This window comes from Eulemur rufifrons, chromosome 2, assembly GCF_041146395.1.
Source record: "Eulemur rufifrons isolate Redbay chromosome 2, OSU_ERuf_1, whole genome shotgun sequence".
NCBI classification, from domain to species: domain Eukaryota; kingdom Metazoa; phylum Chordata; class Mammalia; order Primates; family Lemuridae; genus Eulemur; species Eulemur rufifrons.
The window spans coordinates 3,376,771-3,401,244 of record NC_090984.1 but is presented as its reverse complement, the minus strand read 5'-3'; the positions used below and the strand labels follow the sequence as shown (position 1 = coordinate 3,401,244).

At 39.7% G+C, this 24,474-nt stretch overlaps 1 protein-coding gene across 1 annotated transcript; it reads left to right on the top strand.

Annotated features, from left to right (window-relative positions):
* The first annotated feature begins 1,249 nt into the window (after positions 1–1,249).
* LOC138380934 (zinc finger protein 737-like) lies at positions 1,250–24,474 on the top strand. The gene is made up of 6 exons (XM_069465360.1): positions 1,250–1,392; positions 7,470–7,560; positions 11,966–12,092; positions 12,600–12,695; positions 22,742–23,019; positions 23,176–24,474. Exons 1-6 carry the CDS (start codon positions 1,250–1,252, stop codon positions 24,472–24,474), a joined length of 2,034 nt encoding a protein of 677 aa, XP_069321461.1.

Here is a 24,474-nt window from a genome sequence, read left to right as displayed (position 1 = left end):
TCCAGACCCTTTAAGAAGTCACTAGTCTGTTCCTTGCAGGCAGGTAGGCACCAGGTGGAGGTGGTGGAGGAAGATAAGGGAACTGAACCAAACTCAACTAATTTTTATCTCTTGAAATCGGTTTTTACAATTTTATATGTCTGTCTCTTTTGCAATAGCCCTTAGGCCTAGAGAGGATAAATAAGGTTGGGCCGGGTGGAATTTAATAGTTTAAATCCTGGAGATAATTTGGTTATTTACTTAGTACTACTTCAGTGGCTTTGGAAAGCAAAGCATGAGAATTAATAATGTTTTAAATAAAAAGTCATGAAAACTTTCGGTCTTTCTATGACATTTTCCAAGGAAGAAAATCTTCGACCGTAGTTGATTATAAACTGTTGTTTAAGAAGAATCAGAGCAAAACGACAACCATCCATGGATGGTAAAGATTTCACAATATAGACAATTTTAGGTGAAGTAAGGCAGAAAGTTTTATAGTTTCAAAGCTCAGAGAACCCCAGGCAAAAGTTGTGTGTAAAGTTTCAGTTAAGCTTTTCCATAAATCAGAGGGAGGAGGCCATAAAATCTTTCCCCAGTGGCGGTAACTGGGAAGCACAGAAGAGAAAGTGGTCAAGAAATATTTTGTTCTGACCACTGAAAAGAAAACTGTTCTCATTTTTTATGAGGCAATAAATGGAAATTTAAGGAATCAATATCAGGAGTTTCCGCGGGATCCGCTGGGCCCTCTGGGCCTTTCAGGCCCTCCAGCTCCGGGTGAGCTGGGGGGGCCCCCGGGATGGGCCGCGGCCTCTGCCCTGCAGACAACCGGAGCCCTCGCGTGGATGCCCCCTGGCCAGGCCCAGGCCTAGAAGCAGCCGCGAACGTCTCTACCAACCCCACCTTGGTGACCTGATGATGGCGGCGGCTTCTCTGAGGCCGGAGTCCGCCGGCCGCCTGGTCTCCTGGCCCAGCCCTGCCCGGCCTAAGTGAAGCCCCCTCCAAGCCTCCAGAACGCGTTCCCTTTGGGCGGCGGCGGGTGTGGCGGGGCGAGAACAATGGCGGCCGCCCAAACGCCGCGGAGGGCCGTTAGGGTTTGGAGGGCCCGGGAAGGCCGGTCTGTGGACGCAAGCTTGGTCACCTCCTTGGGCCGTGGAGCGGCGCAGATCCTGGTCTTGCTGTGACCGCGCTGCCCCAACTGGGCGAGCCCTACTTGGTCCTGACAACGACAGACAAAGGCCTTAACGGGCCTGGAAGATGAGCGGAGCCCGGGATGACGCGGGTGGAACGGTTAGCAGGCCATCAGGCGGTTGGTCTTCGTTCTGCCACCAGACAGAAGAAAAAAACAATACCACATTTGGAAATGCCCACCACCGTTTGGGAAGATTTACTGGCCGATTATAGAAGAAGGCCTGTGTATGTAATATGAAAAAGCTGCTCTCAACTTTTCCCCCAACCTTTTAAAAGAAAACATTTACTACATCTAATCCTTCTAGATGTAAAGAGGTTGCCGATGTATGATAGAGTTAGAAAATAACACATCTTGTAAATGTCCATTTGTTAAAAAAAAAAAAAAGAAAAGAATAGGAAAAAAATGTCTTCTGGAAATGACTTTTTGAAATGGAATTGTTAGACCACCTCTGGAAGCGACACATGGATCGGAAGACCTTGAGAAGGAAGAGAAGATTCTGTGCCAGACTGGTCATATTTAGAAGACATTTTCATATTATAAGCATTGTTTTGTGTGTGCAATTTATTCCTCATTACTGTATATATAGTTGACAAAATTAAGTACTTTTTTGAAATATCTAGTCTTTCTAGATGTTCTGAAGTGCCTGATATATGTTAAAAGTAGAAGTAGTAATACTGTTTCGGAATACCTTTTTGTTAAAGTTCATATGAAATTTTTTGGGGGAATGGCCAAACCACCTCCTGAGTAGTACACATTGTGTTTGTGCAGGGGTTCAGGGGAGGAGGGAGGAGAAGGAAGAGCTCTAGGCCAGTGTGCTTATAGTGAGGCAAGATGGCAAGGTTAACCATAGTTCCTATGTCTGTGTATTTTGTCTTACCTGTGTATATAGTGTATATAAAGGACAAGCAAGTCCTAATTTACATCTAGTCTTTCTAGATGTTAAAAGAGGTTTCCAGTGTATGACAAAAGTAGAATTAGTAAACTAATATATTTTGTACATTTTTGTTTTTAAATTCGTTAGGAAAGATCATCTTCTGAAAATTTGAGCATTATAGCCCACTGGGTTGGTGGAGGAGGAAAGGGTTCTAGGCCAGAATGTTCATATTTCTAAGACACTTTCAAATTATAACTGTTACATGTGTGCAGCTTATTCAAAACTGCTGTGTATATAGTGGACAAATTAAATCCTTACCCGAAACATCTAGTCTACCTAGATGTTTAGAAGTGCCCGACGTATGTTAAATGTAGAGGTAGTAAAATATCACTTTGTAAATATCTTTTTGCTAAAATTCACAGGAAATGCTGTCTTTTGGAAATAGAATTGTTAAACCATCTCTGTGAGCAGTATAGTACCATCTATACTCTTTCAATGGTTTGGAGGAGGTGGGAGGGAAGGAATTGGCAAAAGGTAATATGCTAGTGTGTTCATACTTGGACATTATCAGATATCAGTTTTCTTATGTTTTGTGCATTTTGTTTTGGTGTGTGTACATAATGTATATAATGGACAAATGAGTCCTAATTTTTCAATATCTAGATGTTAAGAGGTTGCCAGTGTATGACAAAATACTTAGTAAAGTTAGCACATTTTGTACACTTTGTGTTGCAATTCATAGGAAAGCTTGTCCTCTGTAAATTACTTTTGGATATGAATTTGTTCAACCATTTCTAAGCATTACACATGCCTGTACTTGTCCACTGGATATAAGGCAGAGAGAAGGAAATGAGGAGGGAATAGTTCAAGACCAAAATGGTCACATTTAGACGATACTTCAGATTATAACCATTGCTATGTGTGTGCAATTTTAACAGTGCTGTGTACATAGTGGACAAGTTCTTGTATGAAATATCTAGTCTTTCTAGATATTTAGAAGTGCTTGATGTATTTAAAAGTAGAAGTAGTAGAATAACACCTTGTATATAGCTTTTAAAAACTGATGGGAAATACTGTGTTTGGAAGTGGAATTGTTAAACCACCTCTGTGAACAGTACATTCTCTGCACTTGTTCACTAGGTTGAGGGAGGTTGGGAGGGGGAAGAAATTGCAAAAAGTGTTTTGCTTGTGCGTACTAGAGAATTTTAGCTTATCCATTGCCCTGTATGTTATGTGCATTCCTTTTAACTTTGTATTGTATATATTGTATATATGTTGGACAAATGAGTCCCAATTTTATAATATCTGGTCACTAGATATTAAAGAGGTTGCCAATGTATGACAAAAGTAGAGTTAGTAAGATAACATTTTGTACACTTTGTGTTAAAATTCATGGAAAGGCTGTTTTCTGAAAAGGACTTCTGAAAGTGAAATGATAACATCACATCTGAGTGACACATGTGCCTATATCCACTGGGTTCTTGGTGAAGAGGAGTTGGAAGAAATCAAGAATTCTAGACCAGAATGTTCTTTTTTAGAAGACACTTTCGGCTATAACCATTGTTACATGTGTGTATTCAACACTACTGTGTATATAGAGGACAAACGTAAGTCCTTTTTTGAAACATCTAGTCTTTCTAGATGTTAGAAGTGCACAAAGTATGTTAAAAGTAGAGGTAGTAAATAACACATTTTGTAGATATCCTTTTGTTAACATTGATGAAATACTGTCTTTTGGAAATTGATCAAACCACTTGTCTGAGCAGTACAGGGTATTTGTGCTGTTCAGGGAGGAAGGAGAAGAAAGTGCAAAAGGGCTTTATAACAATGTGGTTATGGTAAGACGAGACTATTGTCCCTTATGTCTGTGCATGTTATTTTACTTTGCTGTGTATATAAAGGATGAATGAGTCCTAATTTACAACATCTAGTCTTTCTAGGTAAAGAGGTTGCCAGTGTATGACAAAAGTAGAGTTTAGTAAACTAATACATCTAGTAGACTTGGAGTTAAAATTCATAGAAAAGACTGTCCTTAAAAATACTGAAGTAAAATTGTTAAAATCCCCTCTAAGCATTACAGATGCTTAGACCTGTCCACTGGGTTGGTAAAGGGTAAGAAGGGGAAGAGCTCTAGGCTAGAATGTTCCTACTTAGAGGACATTTTGAAATTATAGCTTTTGTTATGAGTGTGCATTCAATGCTACTGTGTATAGTGGAGAAAAACTTAGTCCTATTTGAAACATCTAGTCTTTCTAGATGTTTAAAAGTACAAAACATGTTAAAAGTAGAGGGCTAAAGTAACACCCTTTGAATGTTTTTTGTTATTTCATAGGAGTGGTTGCATTTGGGGAATGGAATTGTTAAACTTGATGTCTTAGAGAGTATGCTGTCACTGGGTGGTGGAGGGAGGGGAGGAGGAAGTATGCAGAGAAGGGTTCTGTGCCAGTGAGTTAGATTAGTTAACCATTGTTCTATATGTGCATTTTAGTTAATATTGCTGTCTATTAAAGGATAAACAAAGCCTAATGCTCAAGGTATGTTAAATATAGAGGTAGTTAAATAATCCCTTTATATATGTCCTTTTGTTAGTTTTTAGGAAGGACTGTCTTCTGGGAGTGATCTTTGTTAATCCACCTCTTAGAGCTAGACTTAGTCCTGTACTTAGTCACTGGACTGGGGGAACAGGAAGAAGAGGAAGGATGAAGGGAAGGATTCTTTGCTAGTATCTCCATATCTAGAAGATGGCTTTAGATTATAACCGTTGGTCTATATGTGCATTTTTAGTAAAGTATCTGTTTATTGTGGACAAAGTTCATTATTTTGCAACATCTAAGCTTTGGAGATGTCTTGAAATGACAATGTATGATAAAAAGTAGAACTAGTGAATAGCCATTTTGTGAGTATCTTTGTTATAATTGATAAAAAAAGATGCATCTTGGACATGGAATTGTTAAACCACCTCTGAGCAGTGTATATCAGGACGTGTTCATTAGGTTGGCAGCAGAGGGGCAGAAGGAGGTATGAAAGGAGAGAAGTATGCAGATGTGTTCATCTTTACATTTTGATGATAGCCATTGATGTACGTGCATCCCTTTTGGCTATATTATAAGAATATATTAAGTAATTCAATAGAAACATATCTTCTTGCTAATACTTTAATGGTAAACATCTGATAATGAATTGGCTTAGAAACATTACACTTAGTGTGCTCTGTTGCTTTGTGTTTGACTTTAAATTGAGCATTAAGGGAATGCAGTATTTTAATCGGAACTCTGCCAGTACTTTTATCTAGAGGCCTGTTGCCATTTTTGTCTTCTATGAAATTTTTGTCCCAAGAAAGGCAGGATTACATTTTTTCCTAACAGATTGAGTGGGTGTAGTGTATTCTTGGTTACCAAAATACTCACATAGCTTTGGGATTTTCGATTGGTAAATATTCATGATATGTGAAAAAGCATGATGCATACTGTTCTATCTCAATCCCATAAAATTGGATGTTGTGTATGTGTCAGGATCTAGAAGGACACGTCCAACTGTAAACTGCTTGTGATTGTGGACGACTTTGTTCCTTGCTTCTTGTGTTTTTCAGTTTCCTATATTGCATATATTAACTTTAAAAAAAATAAAGGTTATTTTAAAAAGTTGAAAAAAAAATAAAAAAAAGAATCTATGTCAGGCTTTGTGATAGCTGAAAAAGGAGTAATAACCTCTTTTGTAATGGGAAGGTTGTTTCTTGGCAGTAAGCTGCTATTACAGAACACAAAGGGTGTGTGATTTCTTTCATCACAACTATTTACCAGGATTACCTGCCCAAATCTTCCCCCGCCGCTTTCCCTTGCCCTATGCATCTCCTCCATTGGGCTTTTTCTGAGTGGTGTACTTTATAGTATATCAAATTGATGAATGTAAGTAATGTGGTTTGCTGAGTTCATTGACTAGTTTTATCAAATTATTAAACTTCAGAGGGGGTCACAGGGGCATCTTATTGATAGACAGTTGCTCAAAATTGTGCATGGGCCCCTGGGGCTGCCACTGGCTTCTGCAGTGAGTGCAGTGTGGTAGGACCGAGCCCTGAACTCATGAGGTCTGTATGAAATCTGTGGTGTCAGAATTGACATTTGGAGAAACATTTGGTGCCAAAGAAGTGGTCGGTGTTCATCAGACTCCACACATTTGGTGTGAGAAGTGTCATGTTTCTCAGGGAAGGGAGAGTCTGTTCTCCTGCACATGGGCTGTCACACCACGTATTGTGCCGTGACTCTGCATCTCCTCCTGGGGTCAGAGCAGACTGAGGACACAGGAGGAGTCCTGGGTTCAGATCCCTCTCTGCAACTTGTTGCCCCATGTGATTCGCACCCATTCATGCAGTGGTGCAGCAGGCACTGATGGAGCCACGCCCCCCCCAGGCAAGTCTCCTCCCTCTGGAATGGAGACCACAGCTCCATTGCTCTTAGAGTTTCCCACCAAATATCCACACTGGAGTCCTGGTTTAGCTCCACCCCCAGACTCCAAATCTACAGAAAAATCTGGCCCTCCACCAATCCAGGCTTACAGCTGGATCGCCTGATTATAATCCCATGCCTGCATGGACGCAGGAATGCCAGAGCATATCCCAGCCTGGGCTAGTATCTTTAGCACTGACAGCCCAACATAAGCGACTGGGGCAAACATACTAATTGATAGAGGTTTATGGGGCCACCATATAAGGATGTGCTTGGGAAAAACCAAACCACAGACAAATCTGTGACTTTTTCCAAGGGGGGATTTGGGAACTTCAATATTTAAAGGTGACATGGAGAAAGTAAAAGGAGGAGGGGTGTGGGCAGCCAGGCAAAAATTGTTACATTCTTGTGAGGCCCAGAAAATTTACATATTACATAAGCTAAAATGAATGTTTGAAGAGAAAAGGGAAGTGAAGGAAGACTCAATTATGTAGATGTCCCTGGATAGGTAGAAGAAAGGTTGATCTTGTTCCTGTTATGCACTTGGGTAGATAAATTTGTAATCAACATTATTATTGTGGAGTTGAACAGACTTTAGTTTTAGGAGCTAAACTGAAAGTGCAGATGAAAACTTACAACTTATGAGTCCTTACTTATGGAAGGCCAATGAGGAATTTTGTTTGAATGGTCTGTGTCAGCAGTCCATGTATATCCCTAAAACCTTTTACCTCTCCATGATCTGGCTGATGCATAATGCTAGCAATAACCATTCATTTGTAAGGTGTTGCATGACTCGGCCTCCAAGCCTGACCTTTGCTTCTGCATAAGGAGCTTGAGGGATTGTCCTGAGATTTCTAGTTTCTTCTACAGCAGCAACCAGTCCTCACACCAGCTCTGCACTGTCTCCCACCCCTGGGTCCTTGATAGCAGTCGTCTTTCTTCTGATTATTTTCTTCCCCACAAACCTTCTTTCTTGTGCACATAGTGTGACTCAGGCTACTCCTCTGGTGCCTGAATTCAGCATCCTCTGGAATTATACTCATGAGTTGAAGGCTGTGGCCCTTGACATGGTTTTTGTAAGAGCAGATGCAAATGAAAAATACCAACTGGATCCTTCAACTTAAAAACATGAGATTATACCCTCTTCTCTTTCTTAAAGTTTTTAATTTTGTATGTACTTTTTTCTCTGCCACTTTGAAATATATGTAAATTATTTTATGAGCTAACAGGTCTTTTGTAATTTTTTTTTTTTTAGCTCGGGGATTTTCTTTCTTGAAAATCTAGGAACCGCTGCTTTGAAATGTAAATAGTCAAAAAAATCTGCATGTATCCCAGTTTCTTTTAGAGTAGGAACCTCTCAGTAGTAGGCACCTAGCTCCAAGTTGCAAAGTTGTCTTCTGTCATGAAGATATGAAAGGGTTTTTTTTTTTTTTCCTTTGAATATAGCCCATTAGTAAACACACACGGCCTTTCCTATTACTAGGTGAATTTTGGGTGAACTACATTTGAAAAATGGTGCTGACAAATCTACTTGAGGACTAATTATGTTGACTTTTCTTTATGTCTTTGGAATCTCTTATCAGATTGCCTGAGATGTACAGTACATTCTGGTTTAATTGTATAGCAAAAGTTTTCCTTCTGTTTTACCATTGTGGAGAGTTATTCTGGGCTTGAAAACAATTTTGTTTTTAATTATATTTTCCAAACACTTTTAAGAATTACCAGGCATGGTGAAAAAATATAAAGTGCTCACCAGGCTTCACTCTAAAGAGCTCTTTCTTTCTTGGCCTTCCAGTAGTAACTCACAATTGTGCAACAAAGTGCACGGTGCCTCCAATATCTACATGTAGAATGGTCTCTCTGCCTATTTGCAATCTGCTGTCTAGAGCAGTTTGGCCAGATTTCTACAAAAATAATGTTACAAGACAGCAATCATCCCTTCCAGCTGTTTGTCAATGACTCTGGCATTTTCAGACCTGAAATTTATCCAGAGTCTGTTGGGCTTGCAAACCCAGCCAGGTAGACACATGTGCATTGAGTAGGCCTGAGAATCGTAACTCCCTCTCCTCCTCTTTCCCAAATACTCATGAATATGTAGAGGCACCAGCTGCTTCCCTATTCCTGCAAGACCTAAATCTGTAGCTGCAAATTCTGAATCCAGGTCCTCATGATCACAAGGACGTGAGAGAGCAGCTTCCGTGAGCAGCTTCTAGTTCCCCCTCATTCTGTATCACCCAAGAACACAGAGCCAGGTTGATTCCACCTGTAATCCGCACGTAAGGCTGGCCTCTACCTGGGATTCACAAAGCAGGGCCAGTCCTGGGACTGAGTTTGTACAGAAAACCTGACGGAAACATTTTCTGCATTGTGAGAAGTCAACATAGACTTTGTGAAGCCAGCCTTTACTAAATGAGGCCTTTCAAGTTTTCCAGATATTGCCCAGTGAGATCTTAGAGTTGTATGAAGGGTTCCTGTTGTAAATAGAATCTAGTGGCAAAATCTGTAAGTGTAAACAAGCACCTCAGCTGTGGGAGGCCAGGTCCACAAAATATTCACAGCCACGATCACAACTACAGCTTCCTGTACGGTTACTGGAGTAGGGTGTTCTTCTCCTTCCTCATACCTAACAGTTAGTCGATAAAGGACAGGTTATGTCACACCTGGATCCAGGATCAGCTGCCCTACCAGGGCATTTCCATTTTCTCTGCTGACCTCACAGAGCCAGCCTGATTCTCTCCTGCCTGGATCAGCATGGGGACATCAGCCCAAGCTCACTGGGGACCCTCTCACCAGCATGTGGGAGGCTTGTGGACATTTGGGGATGTCCTTCCATGCTGGGGTCAGGATGACAGGATATAATTCCCCTCCATTTCAAGGAAGAGGAATAAGTCATCCAAGGTTTGTTCCTCCTCGCATAGAAAAGAATCCCCCTTGTTGGTGTCCAGGTTGGAGTTGCTGCAGTTTCCTGGTACTTCAGTGATAAACAAGGAGGAGGTCTTGAGACACAAACTGATAGATCAATTCTTTCCACTTCATATTAGCATTAGAGGAACAAGTAAAGCAGGCATGGTTCCTCCTGTCCAGTCTAGAGCAAATGGTTAAATGGTTGAATTCAGCATCATGTAGCCAAGACGAGGAAGTTGCTCAGACTTTTGCTTCATTTGGGCCATTTTCCTTATGTTGTGAGTTTTGTTGTCAGCACACAAAGGCCATCTATGAACAGAAGAGTTGTTTTAATTTGTCTTTATTGCTTTTACCTTGTTAAGAATAAATATTTAGCTAGTTCTAATATAATTGCAGAAAAACTTAAGTGTTTTTTATTAAAGTGCTTATTATTGTATGTTATAAAATGTACAAAGAAGCCCAGGGTGGTGACTCACACCTGTAATCCCAAAATCCTATGACTTAGTGTGGCCTGGAATAACAAATAGTTTATATGCACAATAAAGGCTGAGAGGCAATGCTTAGCTAAGTGTTTTCAGCCCCAGTTTCCAATTAGGATCACGTGTCCAGTTTGAAGAAACACCATCACCTGTGCCCTCCCTGCAGATTCTATTTGTGGGGGTTGGAGCATCTATGTGGTTTTAATTAAGTGCCCCACCTGATGCTAAAGTGAGTCCAGAGTCAAGCACAAGGGCTCCCAGATATATTTATGAAAGTTGAGTTCAGCCTTTGTTCCACGGGGACCTCACAGAGCCTTCTCTGCAAGGGTTTGTGTGGTGCAGGGCAGCACAGCCCAGCCCACGTGCCCACTGCTGTAGCAGGTATTGCTGGTGTCTGTGGTAGAGGAGGGCACCTGTGGGCAGGAAGGGAGAGAAATCACTCATTGGTCTCCATGTAGAAGCTCCATGTTGATGACTGTGTGATGAAGGACAGGGAAGGGTGGACTTTTTGCACTTCAAGGTCCCTCTGCCTGTGGGTGTAGTCGTAGCAGATGAAGGGCCTGTGCTGATGCCTTTGATGGCACTTTATCAAAATGCAGATGTGATTTGTCCAGATCCTCTCACCTGAGAAAAAGTTCCAGAGAAGGAAGAGGAAGAAATGGCTGGTTCTTATGTACAGGTCCCAGGTCCAGAACCATGTTCATGTGTCATCCTGAAATGTCATGTGTTTAGAATGAAAATCTTTCTTTCTCTTGTGATGTTCTGGCCTAATGAGTTTGTTTCAATGATTCTTTTGTCCTTTTTTCTTATAATGGTAAAGGTGCTCTGAAAAATCTTCCCTGTATAGCAGAGCTTTCTATTCATTCTCTCCATCCAGGCCCCTTATGTGCCACGAACACATCTCAAAAAGTTTATGAGCTGCAATATAGAAAATGTTCCCTTTGTGGCTGTCAAACATGGGATCATGTGGCTGCCTAAGATTCTCATTTGGGATAGGGTCAGGTCCTTGGGTATCTGTGTGGAAGGGGAACATGAAACTGTTTAGGTTCCATGTGGATGCTCCATCAGCTCTGTGCATAACAGGATGAAGTAAATGCGCTCTTAAAGTGCTGACATTAATTGCCTAGAATAACTCAAGAGTTTTAAAAAAGAATAATTAGAGAAGACTTGCTTTCTAGGATGCTAAGAAAAGACCTTACATACACTATTAGAGATTATAAATCATGGGAGATACACGTAGCTTGAGGTTTGCATAAAATTGATGTTTTCTCATGATTAGATTCAAATTATGATTTACTTTTTTTGGCCACTATTGTCACAGCAATGATGTTGTTTCCACCTATGTGAATCAGCACCTGATACCAATTTGCTCTATTATGGTAGTTAATTTTATACAATTAGTTAAGGTGCTCCTTAACAGATTTTTTTCCACTATAAATTATTTTTCTCCATTAATACACACCTTGGGGATATGTGTGTAAACCATCACATTGAATCTGGAAGTTCCCCTTTGTTCTTAGATTCTGTTTCATACAGCTTGCTTTGGAAAAGGAAGGCTCTCATCTTTATTTACTGGTCTGATAAACTGGGATAAACCCGGGCTCTACCACTTGGTGGATGTTTGCCAAAACATCCTCGTGGGCCAGAAGCATTGGCATCATTCATGAGCTTGCTAGAGACTCAGGCTTCATCCCATATCTTCTGAATCAAACTCTGCATTTTAACCAGATCTTCCGTTCATTGTTTGAGAGGTACCTTCTAACCCACCATGACTTTTCTATCAGAGAAATATATACAAGTTAATCATGTATGATGTAAATAAGGCACTCAAAAATGCCCATGGCTGTGTGGGTGGCCTTACTTTTATGCTGCATTATCTAAAAAATATAGTATCTGCACTGTTTTTGTGGATGTTATACTGTCCTCTTTCCCCAGACTTACAGAATACATTAGGAAATACTTTTTTGTTAAAATTATCTTATGGGATAATTCCAGTTACTCGTATAAGTCAGAACCAGTTCTCTTTACTCTCTCATTTCACCAGGACTGAAATTATCTCTGCCCATGGCTCCTTGGTATGTGTATTTTTTTCTTCCAGGCACCATTGATATTCATGGATGTGGCCATAGAATTCTCTCTGGAGGAGTGGGAATGCCTGGATCCTGCTCAGCAGAATTTGTATAGAGATGTGATGTTAGAGAACTACACAAACCTGGTCTCCGTAGGTGAGGATAACTTCAATACACCATTCCCATTCCACACTAATAATTTCATATTTTTTGTAAATTATTTTCTGGGAGTTTCTGCTGTGCATGAATGAGTTTTTGATCCTTGTTTCCAATTAAAACTTGGGGATTTTTGATATAGAAAAGAAAATATTCAAAGTGTTCTATCTTGACATTAATCTTACCTCTTTTTGAGCTACAAATCTGTATCTTTCACTCTACATTAGTAGTAATTGGAGAAACGTAGTGGCATAAAATATTGTTGCCCATACCTTGAAATGCAATTTCCACCACCGATTTTTGATTCCATAGTACTGGGTAGTGGAGCTAAGAACCCACAAATTTTAAGTGCTTTCTACATATTCTAAAGTTTCTGTCAGGAAGGAGTATTTGGGGATTATTTTTCTAGACTTTTCTATATGTTCTGTTTTCTCTACTGTGCACAGTACTAGATTGGTAATTGGAGAATCCCAGTGAGAGTCATGTGAATTTTTTCTAATAAAATAGGTCTTGCTGTCTCTAAACCAGACCTGATCACCTGTCTGGAGCAAAGAAAGGAAACTTGGAAGGCGACGAAATACATTGCAGTAGCCAAATACCCAGGTAGGTGGGAGAGAATGAAGCAGATGGCACAGGGGAGAGAGGTCCAGAATTTAAGGAGGAAGCCAGACCTTAAAATGGGGTTGGGGGAGCTGTGCTTCAATGAAAATGATTTCTAAGAAGCCTGGGTTTCTTTCCCTGGGTCTCACATAAGGGCACGTCTTGTCTTTGTTTTTTAATTTCCTAAGCACTAATTCCCCGTCAGTGATGTTCCTTGAAGGTTACAGTGAGAACCAAAGTTCTGTTCGTGGCTTACAAGGGACAGCAGGATCTGAGTCCTGTTCTGTTGCCTTTCAGGACATCTGTGTAATATCTGTGTATTTTTGAGGAAGTCTCTGTGAAACAATTTTTTCATTTTCCTTTTGCATCATATCTGACATGTGTGAGTGAAGTTGTGACATTAGTACTTGGTTCAGGTATCCCAGGGACGCCACAAACAGATGTGGTATGTTTTCTGCTTTATGGTTTCCTACCCTATGGAGGCTTTAAATATAATTTTACAGAAAATCCATACTCAGTAATTTATCAGAACTCTCTAAGTATAGGACATCGAATGTTCTTTTACTTCAAAATTCTGTTTTTGTATCAACTATGATAAATAATTTAAACTCTATATGCTCAAATTCCTCAACTTTAATATAGCTTAAGGTACCTTTTTTCTGCATTTCTTAAATATAGTATGTCTTTGGGAAGCTTAGAACGTTGCTGAGCATATATTAATCTCCCACTATTTACTTTATATTTTAATCACTGTCATTTTATAGTTTTCTCTTTTTTAGTTTGAAGTTCACTGGAACTGTCTCATTTATACACACACACACACACACACGTGTGTGTGTGTGGATATGTAACATTTTTTTACAAATAAAAGTTATATATAATTATTTGACGTTTGTATACATTGTGAAATGATTGATAAAATCAAGATAATGAATACACCTATCACCTCACAATCCCTTTTTTTTTTTTTTTTGGTATTGAGAACACTTAAGGTCTACTGTCTTGGCAAATTTCAGGATACAAGTTATTATTAACTATAGCCATGGTGCTATACATTAAGTCTCCAAAGTGTATTCATCAGATAAAAGTTTGCACCCTTTGAACATCTATTTTCCCCACCTCAGGCCCTGGAAACCACATTTGTATTCCCTACCTCAATCTTTTTAGCTTCCCTACATAAGGGAGATCACACAGTATTTGTCTTTCTGTGCCTGGCTTATTTCAGTTAGCGTAATGTCCTTCAGGACCATCTGTGTTTGATGAAATGGCTGAATAATATTTTTTGTGGCTAAGTAATATTCAGTAGATCATATATATATATATATACTGTGTATATATACCATATTTTCTTTATCCATTCAGAATATTACAAACATCTTGTTTTCATATCTTGTCAATTGTGAATAATATTGCAAGGAACATAGGAGTACAGATATTTCTTAAAGATACTGATTTTTTTTTTTTTTTTTAGAGTCTCACTCTGTTTCCTGGGCTAGAGTGCTGTGGCATCAGCCTAGCTCACAGCAACCTCAAACTCCTGGCTCAAGCCATCCTCCTGCCTCAGCCTCCCGAGTAGCTGGGACTACAGGCACATAAAACCACGTCTGGCTAGTTTTTTCTATTTTTAGTTGCCCAGCTAATTTTTTCTATTTGTAGTAGAGATGGGGTCTTAGTCTTGCTCAGGCTGGTCTCGAACTCCTGAGCTCAAGCAATCATCCCGCTTTAGCCTCCCAGAGTGCTAGGATTACAGACATGAGCAACCACACCCAGTGAAAAATACTGATTTTATTTCCTTTGGTTATATACACAGAAGTGGGATTGCTGGATTGTATGGCAATTCTAATTTTTCATTTTGAGTAGCACCTCCATACAGGTTTTCAAAATAACTCCACCAATTTACAACCCGCCAACAGTATAAAGGATTTCTTTTTCTTCACATGCTTGTCAAAACTTATTATCTACTCTTTGATATTAGCCATGCTAACATGTATGAAGTGGTATTTTAACATGATTTTGAAGTGCCTAATGATTAGTGATGTTGAGCATCTTTTCATATACGTATGGCCATTATATGTCTTTGTTGGGAAAAGATCTTTTCAGTCTTTCTCCTATTTTTCAATTGGGTTATTATCATTATTACTGTTTTTGTCTCTTATCAGACATATGGTTTGCAACCATTTTCTCCCATCCTTTATGTTTTCTTGTTTCATTATCTTCTTTGCTGTACAAAAGCTTTTTTAGTTTATTGCAGTCCACCTTATTTATATTTACTTTTGTTGTCACATGTTTAATGTTGTATCCAAAAAATTCATTGCCAAGGTCATTATCAAGGAGGTTTTCCATATGTTTCTTTTATGATTTTTAAGGATTTGTGCTTTAGCTTCCCAGAGCAGACCGGATCGGGCGCAAGGATTTGTGCTTTATATAAGTCTATATTTTGAATTAATTTTTGGGTATGGTATACAAGAAATGGTGTAATTGTATTTTTTTCTTGTGAGTATCCAGGTTTTCTAGCACCAAGTAGTGAAGTATTGGTGAGACTATAGTTTCTGCACTGTGTGCTCTGGGTGCCCCTGTCAAAGATGAGTTGACTTTGCATGCATGGATTTTTTTCTGGGCTCTCTGTTTTGTTCCATTGGTTTTTTTTATCATTTTTTAATGCATGTTCTAGTCTGCTTTTATTAGTATAGTATTGAAATTAGTTTGAAATCAGAAAGTATGAGGCCTCCAGCTTTGTTCTTCTTCCTCAGTATTATGTTGGCTACTGACAATATATTGTAGTTCCATAAAAATTTTAAGATTGTGTTTTTTATTACTGTGAAAAAATGCCATTGAAGTTTTGATAGGGAGTCCATTGAATCTTTAGATGACATTGCATAATATGGCACTTTACCAGTATTTTTTCTGCTAGTATATAAACCTGTGAAATCTTCACATTTATTTGTGTCTTCAGTTTCTTTCATCACCAACTTATATTTTTCAGTGTACATCACTTTCACCTTTTTAGTTAAGTTTAGTGCTAAAATGTTTATTATTTTGATGCTACTATAAATGAGATTATTTTCTTTTTTATTGGATAGTTTGTTACTGCATGAAAACACAAGTGACATTTGCACGTTAATTTAATATTCTGCTCATTTACTCAGTGCATTTTTTAGATTAAACAGTTTTTTTGTACTCTTTAGGGTTGTCTATATAGAAGATCATGTCATGTATAAATAGTGATTTTTTTTTCTTTTCTGTTTGATGGCTTTCCAAAATTTTTTTTCCAATATTTTTGCCTAAGACTTCCAATGTTATGATAAAATAGAAGGATTGAAAGTGTATACAATACAGACTTGCATTTGTGTCTGTGCATTTGAAGGACCAAATGTGTCATCCAGTTTTCAGAAACCAATTTCAGCAGGTAAAGATCTTTCCTTTTTGGGTCCACAGCTTGCTGGGTTCTCCTCTGGACTTGCAAAGAATAGGGGTTCTAGCTGGCTTACAAGGCTGCTTCTGGGTCAGCTTTGATGCTTCCCTTTAGTGGGTCTGTTACTAGGTGCTTGGACCATTGTCAATTCTGTCTTGTTCCTGGGCAGACTGGATTGCCCTCGGGACTTTGATCTGTTGGGCGGGAAGTTGCAGTTGGGTCTGCATATGGTGGGGAGGGTGTCAAGTATATGTATGGGTGTGGCTCCCACTGAATATGTGAGAGGTTTTCCCCAGGGCACGGTGTTGGTCCCTAGGTGTGCAGCACTGGCCTTGCACTGTGGCTGAGAGAACTGGAACTGAGGTACAGCTGCTTCAGAGACCACAGTGAGTGCCAAGGTCTGTAGGCCTGCCTCCATGGACACAAATGGACATTCCCTGCAGGCCTCTGAAGAGGGAGGATCATCCCTAGACCATGGCTGGGAGGAGGTGAAGTTGCTTATAGAGTCACTTCAGAATTCTCAGTGGTACCACGTGGAGTGAGCCATTTCTTGGTCTGTATTCAAGACCAAGGGTTCTCAAGTTTACCACCTGAATGAGGGCCTGCCTTCTCAAAATGACCCTCTTTGGTCTTGGGCTTTAGTATTATTTTACAACCTCCTTCCTGTATCTCAAAGCTTTCATAAAAACACTTAGATTTTGAGATGGGGCTCTCCTAATACCACCCAGGGTGGTCTCAAACTGCTGGACTAAAGTGATCCTATTTCCTTCACCTCTGAGTAGCTGGAATTACATGTTTGAGCTACTGTGCCTGGCTTTCATAAAGTCACTTTTGTCCATGGATGGCTGCCAAATTTTAGTTGCTGTGGGGAGACAGAAAAGTAAGAGACTTCCTATTTCACCATGTTGTTAATGTCACTCTCTCTGTACAGTCTCACTTTCTATTTTGTTCTATATCAAATTTTACATCTAAACATTTCTTGTTTTGCAATGACATGTTACTGCATTTCTTTTTTAAGTTATGTCCTTTGATGTAAGTTTATTGTGTGTTTTGTTTTACCTACACATTATAATTTTGGTTGAAATTGCAGCTTCCTGTATACACTTTATCAATGTCTGGTTTAATTAAAATACAAATCAGCCATATCTCTATAGAAAATTATATACATTTTTTACCTATACGTTTATATATTTGGGAACCCTGATTTATAATATGTGTGTGTGTGTGTGTGTGTATAATAGTTTTATATATAAAATATATCTCACACTCTAAGTGCCTTTATAAGAGCTTTGGGATCTAGGATCCCAAATATAAAAACATTTTATATATATATATAAATTATAGGTTTCCAGTGAATGAAACTTTGTATTATTATTTAGTGTCCTTCTTTGTCTCGTGACAGTTTTGGCATAAAGTAGTGTGTTTTATGGAATAGGACAGCTTTTGACTCAAAATGTATTTTGCCTAATATGATTGGGACTCTCCTGCTCTCATTTGCTTAACCATTGCATGGAGTGTGTTTTTCCGTCCTGCCACTTTCAGTCCATTTTTTTTCATTAGATCTAATGTGAGTCTGTTATAAAGAGAATATAGTTGGATCTTGCTTTTTGAATTTCCTTAAACCCCTTTACTCAATTTTTTTCTTTTGATTGGGAATTTAGTCTATAAATATTTAAATAATTGTTTGAATGGGAAGGGCTTACTATTGCCATGTTATTAACTGTTTTCTTTGCTTCTTGCAGGTATTTTGTCCTTCTTTTCCTCATTTTCTGTCCTTTGTGTCTCATTGATTTTTGTAGTGACTTGCTTTGGTCCTTTCTTTTTTAAAAATATATCGCTATAGGTATTCTATTGTGGTTACCATGTGGATTACATAGTAGCTCTTATAGTTACAACAATATACTTTAAACTTGTAAGTAACAACTCTTTTTTACTTGTATACAAAAATTCTTCTTCATTACATCTGCCTTAAATTTATTATTGATGTCTCTAATTGTATCTTCTTGCACTGTATATCCATTAACAGATGTTTCGTTTCTTTCCTTCCTTCCTTCCTTTCTTTCTTTCTTTCTTTCTTTCTTTCTTTCTTTCTTTCTTTCTTTCTTTCCTTTTTTTGAGACAAGTCTCACTCTGTTGCCTGCACTAGAGTGCTGTGTGTCAGCCTAGCTCACAGCAACCTCAAATTCCTGGGCTTAAGCAATCCTTCTGCCTCAGCCTCCCAAGCAGCTGGGACTACTGGCATGAGCCACCATGCCTGGCTAATTTTGTTCTCTATATATTTTTAGCTGTCCAGATAATTTCTTTCTATTTTTAGTAGAGACGGTGTCTGGCTCTCGCTCAGGCTGGTCTCAAACTCCTTACCTTGAGCGATCCTCCTGCCTCAGCCTCCCAGAATGCTAAGATTACAGGCATGAGCCACTGCACCCAGTCTAACAGATGTTTCTGATCATTTTTGTGCTTTTAGCTTATAAACTTTAAAGCATGATTAAGAGCATTTTCTGAACCTTTATTCTAATACTGCAGAACTTTATTTAGATGTAATTGCATCTCTTTCCCAGACAGGGTTTCTTTTATTTCAGAATATGAAGCGGATACAAATATTTTTGGTTACATGAATCACTTGTAATGCTTGAGTCATGACTACAGGTGTGCCCATCACCCAAATATTGTTCATTGTACCCATCAGGCAGGTTTTTGTTTCTCTCCTTCTTCCCCCTGCCCCCTACCCCCTGCTTGATTTCCACCAAGTTTTACTTTCCTCTGTGCACATGTGTGCTCATCAATTAGTTCCAATTTAATAATGAGTACATGTGGTGTTTTTCCAATCTTGAGATACTTCACTTAGGATAATTGTCCCAAGTTACATGTAAATGATTGCAAAAGGCATTAATTGATCTGTTTTATGGCTGAGTAGTACTCCACGGTAGAAATATACCACATTTTATTAATCCAATTATAAATTGACGGGCACTTGGGTTGATTCCACATGTTTGCTATTGTGAATTGTTCTGAAAGAAGTATTTGAGAGCAGGTGTCTTTTTGATAGAAAGACTTCTTTTGGCCGGGTGCGGTGGCTCACGCCTGTAATCCTAGCACTCTGGGAGGCCGAGGTGGGCGGATCGTTTGAGCTCAGGAGTTCGAGACCAGCCTGAGCAAGAGCAAGACCCCATCTCTACTAAAAAAAAAAATAGAAAGAAATTATATGGACAGCTAAAATATATATAGAAAAAATTAGCCGGGCATGGTGGCACATGCCTGTAGTCCCAGCTACTCGGGAGGCTGAGGCAGGAGGATTGCTTCAGCCCAGGAGTTTGAGGTTGCTGTGAGCTAGGCTGACGCCACGGCACTCACTCTAGCCAGGGCAACAGAGCGAGACTCTGTCTAAAAAAAAAAAAAAAAAAAAAAAAAAGAAAGACTTCTTTTCCTTTGGGTCGATACCTAGTAGTGGGATTGTGGGATCAAATGGTAGGTCTACATTTAGTTCTTTGAGAAATCTCCATACTGTTTGCCATAGAGGTTGTACTAATTTGCAGTCCCATCAACAGTGTATAAGGATTCCTTTATCTCTGCCTCCATGCCATCGTCCCCTGCTCTCCTGTGCAGTGTGCATTCTGAGCAGCTCCCCAATGAGCCCAGAGGTCTGCAGTGGCTGGGGGAGACTCCTCACAGTTCAAGCTGCCTGCAACCTTTATTCCTCTCCTAAAAAGCAGTGCTACTTCAATTTTGCTGTCTTCTCCTCTTCCCAGTAGTGTGAATTGTATTGGGACCCCTGGCTTAAGCTCTGAGGTGGGTGGTGCTTATAAGAGTCGGCTACACCTTGTTGGATTGAGTCAGTAGGTGCTGTAATGGCTATATGGTCATTCTCCCTGTCAGTGGTTGATGCTTGCAGGAAAGAGCCAAGTGCAGAGGGGTTCTTTTGTGCCTGGAATAGGCTTCAGCCACTTAGGAGAAGCATTTGACTATCCCAGACAGTGGGAGGGGCCTGCAGTCCCCAGGGGATTGCTTACTCTCCACCACAACAGAGGAGAGTGGGAGAGTGAGGCTGGGTGGGGTTAGGTTGAGCAAGCCTGGAAGGCTCTGCAAAGTCTTGGCAGGGCTCAAAGTCCTATCCCAGGGCCCTGGGAAAAGCCACTGGGAGAGGGTCAAAAAGATCTATTAAAACTAAAAAGACTGCTTATGGGGGAGGAGCTGTCTGTAATTCACCAACGGGCCCTTGGAGTGAGCTCTGCCCGTCTCTCATTACCCCTGCCCTGAGGGGCTCCCTCCAGTGTCTGTTTGCAATTGGGCACAGAAACATACTGCACTCAGCCACAGTGGGAACACAGGCTGGGAACTTTATGCTGGGGGATCCACTCGAGTCTGACAGCGTGACTTTCCTGTGAGGGTACGGGCATTTCACCAGATTTCTCTGGCTCAAACCCCCACTGCACTCTCGCATCATTTCTTCCCATGTGGGCTCCCTTGCCTACCAAGTCAGTCTCTCAAATCTCTCCATTGTGCCCCCTGGGAATTCACTCAAGTTCTGGGGGCACAGGATCCAGCCTGTGTGTCTTGTTCACTGGCATGTGTCTGCACAGAGTACCACAGGCAGGGAACTCCCAGACTGGGCACCCCTGGTCCCCAAAGGTAAAGGTGTGGAGAACACTGTAGGTGATGAGAGGTGGCTGCCCTCCCAGCTGCAGTGGGTGGGGGAAGGAGGAAGAGAGTCAGGAATAGAGCCAGGACCCTGGCTCCTCCAGTCGTCCTCCTTGGAAGGAAGCCTGCATGAAACATCCAAGCTCCAGAGCCACTCCTGTTTCCACACGATTCAGTGGGTGCAGCAGTGCCCATGCGCATAAATGTGGGAACACTCACATACAACTCAGTAGCCTGCTGATCACCAAAGGTGTGTAGGAAGGAGAAACGCAGTACTGTCTTATTCCTTTACTGGGGTTTGATTCTCACCAGTTTCTTCTTGTCTTTTTATTTTTCCTTTTTTGTGTTCTGCCTCAAAGTTTCCCCTTGTGAAGTAGGCAGCGGGCTCTGGCACCTCCTCCAAACTACACATGAGCTGTGCCCATTCCTCCCTTTTCTTTATCTAAAACACTTTCTTCCCTCTGGGGTGCTCCAGCAAGTGAGGTCTCTAGTAGGCCCTCTTGCCCTATCCCCTCTTCAGTTAATTATTGTTATATAATTTTGTGTTGTTTTCTAGCATCATTTTATTTTCAGTGAAAGGGGCTTCCTTTGGCACTTCTTGTAGGGCAGACCTAGTGCTGACAGACTCTTTCAGCATCTGGTTATGTTGATAAATCTTTATATTTTCTTCTTTTAGGAAGATAGTTTTGCTAGATACAGTATTTCTGCCGGGTGGTTTTTGTTCTTTAGGCACTGTGACTATGTAACCCAGTTTTTTCTGCAGGGCAAAGTTTCTGAAGATAAATGCACTGGTTCTCTCATAGAAGCAAGCTCATAGATGACACATCACTCTTGTCTTGCAGCTTTTCAGATTCTTTTTTCTGTGACTTTCAAAGCTTTGCTTATAATGTCTTGTTATGGGTCTTTTGGTTTATCCTAGTTAAAGTGTGTTGAGCTTCTTGATTTCTTAGTTCTTTTTCTCACATTTTAGAACTGCTCAGTCATTTCTATTTGTGTTCTTGAGTTCCACAGTTTGTTTTCTTTTATACTTTTGGTTGCTGCTCTAATTTTCCTCTATTCATTTAGTTGTCTGTGATTTCATTTCACTCATTGTGCGCTATTCATATGGGGCTTTTTAATTTTCTCAGGTAATTTATATATTATTATTTCTTTATAGTTAATTTCTGATTATTTATTTTGTCTGTTTTATTGGGCTAGGATATCCTGATACTTTGTGTATATTATGATCTTTGGTTGATATTTGGGGATTAAATAAAAATTCATCTGTCACATTCTTTAAGAAATGGCTTTGTCCTGGGAGATTCTGATATGAATTGCTTGGCTACAGATTCTTGGAGCCTCCCAAATCTATTCTCAGGATGTTTATTCTGTGGAATTGTATGTTTATTTTCCAAGTAAAGTGATTATTCCATGTTTTTTTTTAAGGCCCTGTAATTTGCTACACCTATTGTATGCCACTTGTACTGAAGTCTCTCTGCTGGTGTAACAGTCATTTGCCTTTGTTTTCAGCAAACCCAGTCTACCTTCCAAAGCACAACACAATTATGTTCAGCATTCTGTGTTATGGGAGACACTAACCAGTCTCTGGAAAGGCCCCTAAAAGTCCAAATATATATATGTGCCACAATTGTCTTTCTCTCTTTGGGAAGAATCCAGGAGTTGATTTTTTTAAACCCATATAAACCATGCTATATCAATATTAGGAAGGGCAATGGTACATAAATGTAACAAACTTTTCTTCCTCTTCTATGTGGCTTTTGGCATTGTGCTCTCCCAGGATGCTGCAAACATTTAATTGGTTTTAAAATTCACACAGAAGCAATTTGGTCAGTATATTTTTTTTTAATGTTATGTAACTGTAACTGTATTAGGGCCTGTGGTACTTTACTATACTATCTTGATAATGTGCTTGCTATAATTTTATATGTTAGATTTGTAACAGATGTTCACCTAAGGCTGAAAAAAAACAAGTGGGATAATTTGTTATTTTTATTTCTTTCAGCTCTGTCTTCTCATTACACCCAAGACCATTTCCCAGGGAAAAGCCTGAAAGATTCATTCCAAAAAGTGCTGCTGAGAAATTATGAAGGCTCTGGACTTCATAATTTAAGTTTAAGGAAAGACTGGGAAACTGTGGGTGCGTGCCAGGTGCAGGAAGAATGTCATAATGGATGTAACCAATTTTCAACAGCTAGCCATTGCAAAGTCGTCAAATGTAATAAATGTTTGAAAGTCTTCAGAAAATTATCAAAACGAAATAGACATAAGATAAGACATACTGTAGAGAAAACTTTCAAATGTAAAGAATGTGGAAACGCCATTAACAAATGTTCACACTTTACTGAATATAAAAGAATTCATAATAGAGAGAAGCATTACAAATATATAGAATGTGGCAAAGTCTTCAAATCTTGCTCTAGCCGTTCTAATCATAAGTCAAGTCATGCTGGAGGGAACCCCTACAAATGTGCAGAATGTGGCAAAGCTTTTAACCAGCATTCATACCTGACCAAACATAAGAGAATTCATACCAGAGAGAAACCCTACAAATGTGAAGAATGTGGCAAAGCCTTTCACTGGTGTTCAATACTTACCAGACATAAGAGAATTCATACTGGAGAGAAACCCTACAAATGTGCAGAATGTGGCAAAGCTTTTAGCCAGCCTTCATGCCTGACCACACATAAGAGAATTCATACTGGAGAGAAACCCTACCAATGTGAAGAATGTGGCAAAGCCTTTACCCACTGCTCACATCTTACTGAACATAAAAGAATTCATACAGGAGAGAAACCCTACAAATGTGAAGAATGTGGCAAAGCTTTCAACTGGTGTTCAATCCTGACCACACATAAAAGAATTCATACTGGAGAGAAACCTTACAAATGTGAAAAATGTGGCAAAGATTTTATCAGGCGTTCACACCTGACCAGACATAAGACAATTCATACTGGAGAGAAACCCTACAAATGTGAAGAATGTGGCAAAGCTTTTATCCAACTTTCAAACCTGACCACACATAAGAGAATTCATACCAGAGAGAATCCCTACAAATGTGAAGAATGTGGCAAAACCTTTAACTGGTGTTCAATGCTTACCAAACATAAGAGAATTCATACTGGAGAGAAACCCTACAAATGTGAAGAATGTGGCAAAGATTTTATCAAGCGTTCAAACCTGACCACACATAAGAGAATTCATACTGGAGAGAAACCCTACAAATGTGAAGAATGTGGCAAAGATTTTATCAAGCGTTCATACCTGACCACACATAAGAGAATTCATACTGGAGAGAAACCTTACAAATGTAAAAAATGTGGCAAAGATTTTACCAAGTGTTCAAACCTGACCACACATAGGAAGATTCATACTGGAGAAAAACCCTACAAATGTGAAGAATGTGGCAAAGCTTTTATCCAGCTTTCAAACCTGACCGCACATAAGAGAATTCATACCAGAGAGAAACCCTACAAATGTGAAGAATGTGGCAAAAGCTTTAACTGGTGTTCAATGCTTACCAAACATAAGATAATTCATACTGGAGAGAAACCCTACAAATGTGAAGAATGTGGCAAAGCTTTTATCCAGCTTTCAAACCTGACCAGACATAAGAGAATTCATATCGGAGAGAAACCCTACAAATGTGAAGAATGTGGCAAAGTTTTTATCCAGCATTCAACCCTGACCAAACATAAGACAATTCATACTGGAGAGAAATCGTACAAATGTGAATGA

Excerpts from the sequence above, each read along its gene's own strand:
- LOC138380934 (XM_069465360.1), top strand. The coding sequence starts at position 1,250 with ATGACGCGGGTGGAACGGTTAGCAGGCCATCAGGCGGTTGGTCTTCGT. Across the intron at positions 12,093-12,599 it reads CACAAACCTGGTCTCCGTAG|GTCTTGCTGTCTCTAAACCA; the intron begins GTGAGGATAACT and ends CTAATAAAATAG. Across the intron at positions 12,696-22,741 it reads TGCAGTAGCCAAATACCCAG|CTCTGTCTTCTCATTACACC; the intron begins GTAGGTGGGAGA and ends TATTTCTTTCAG.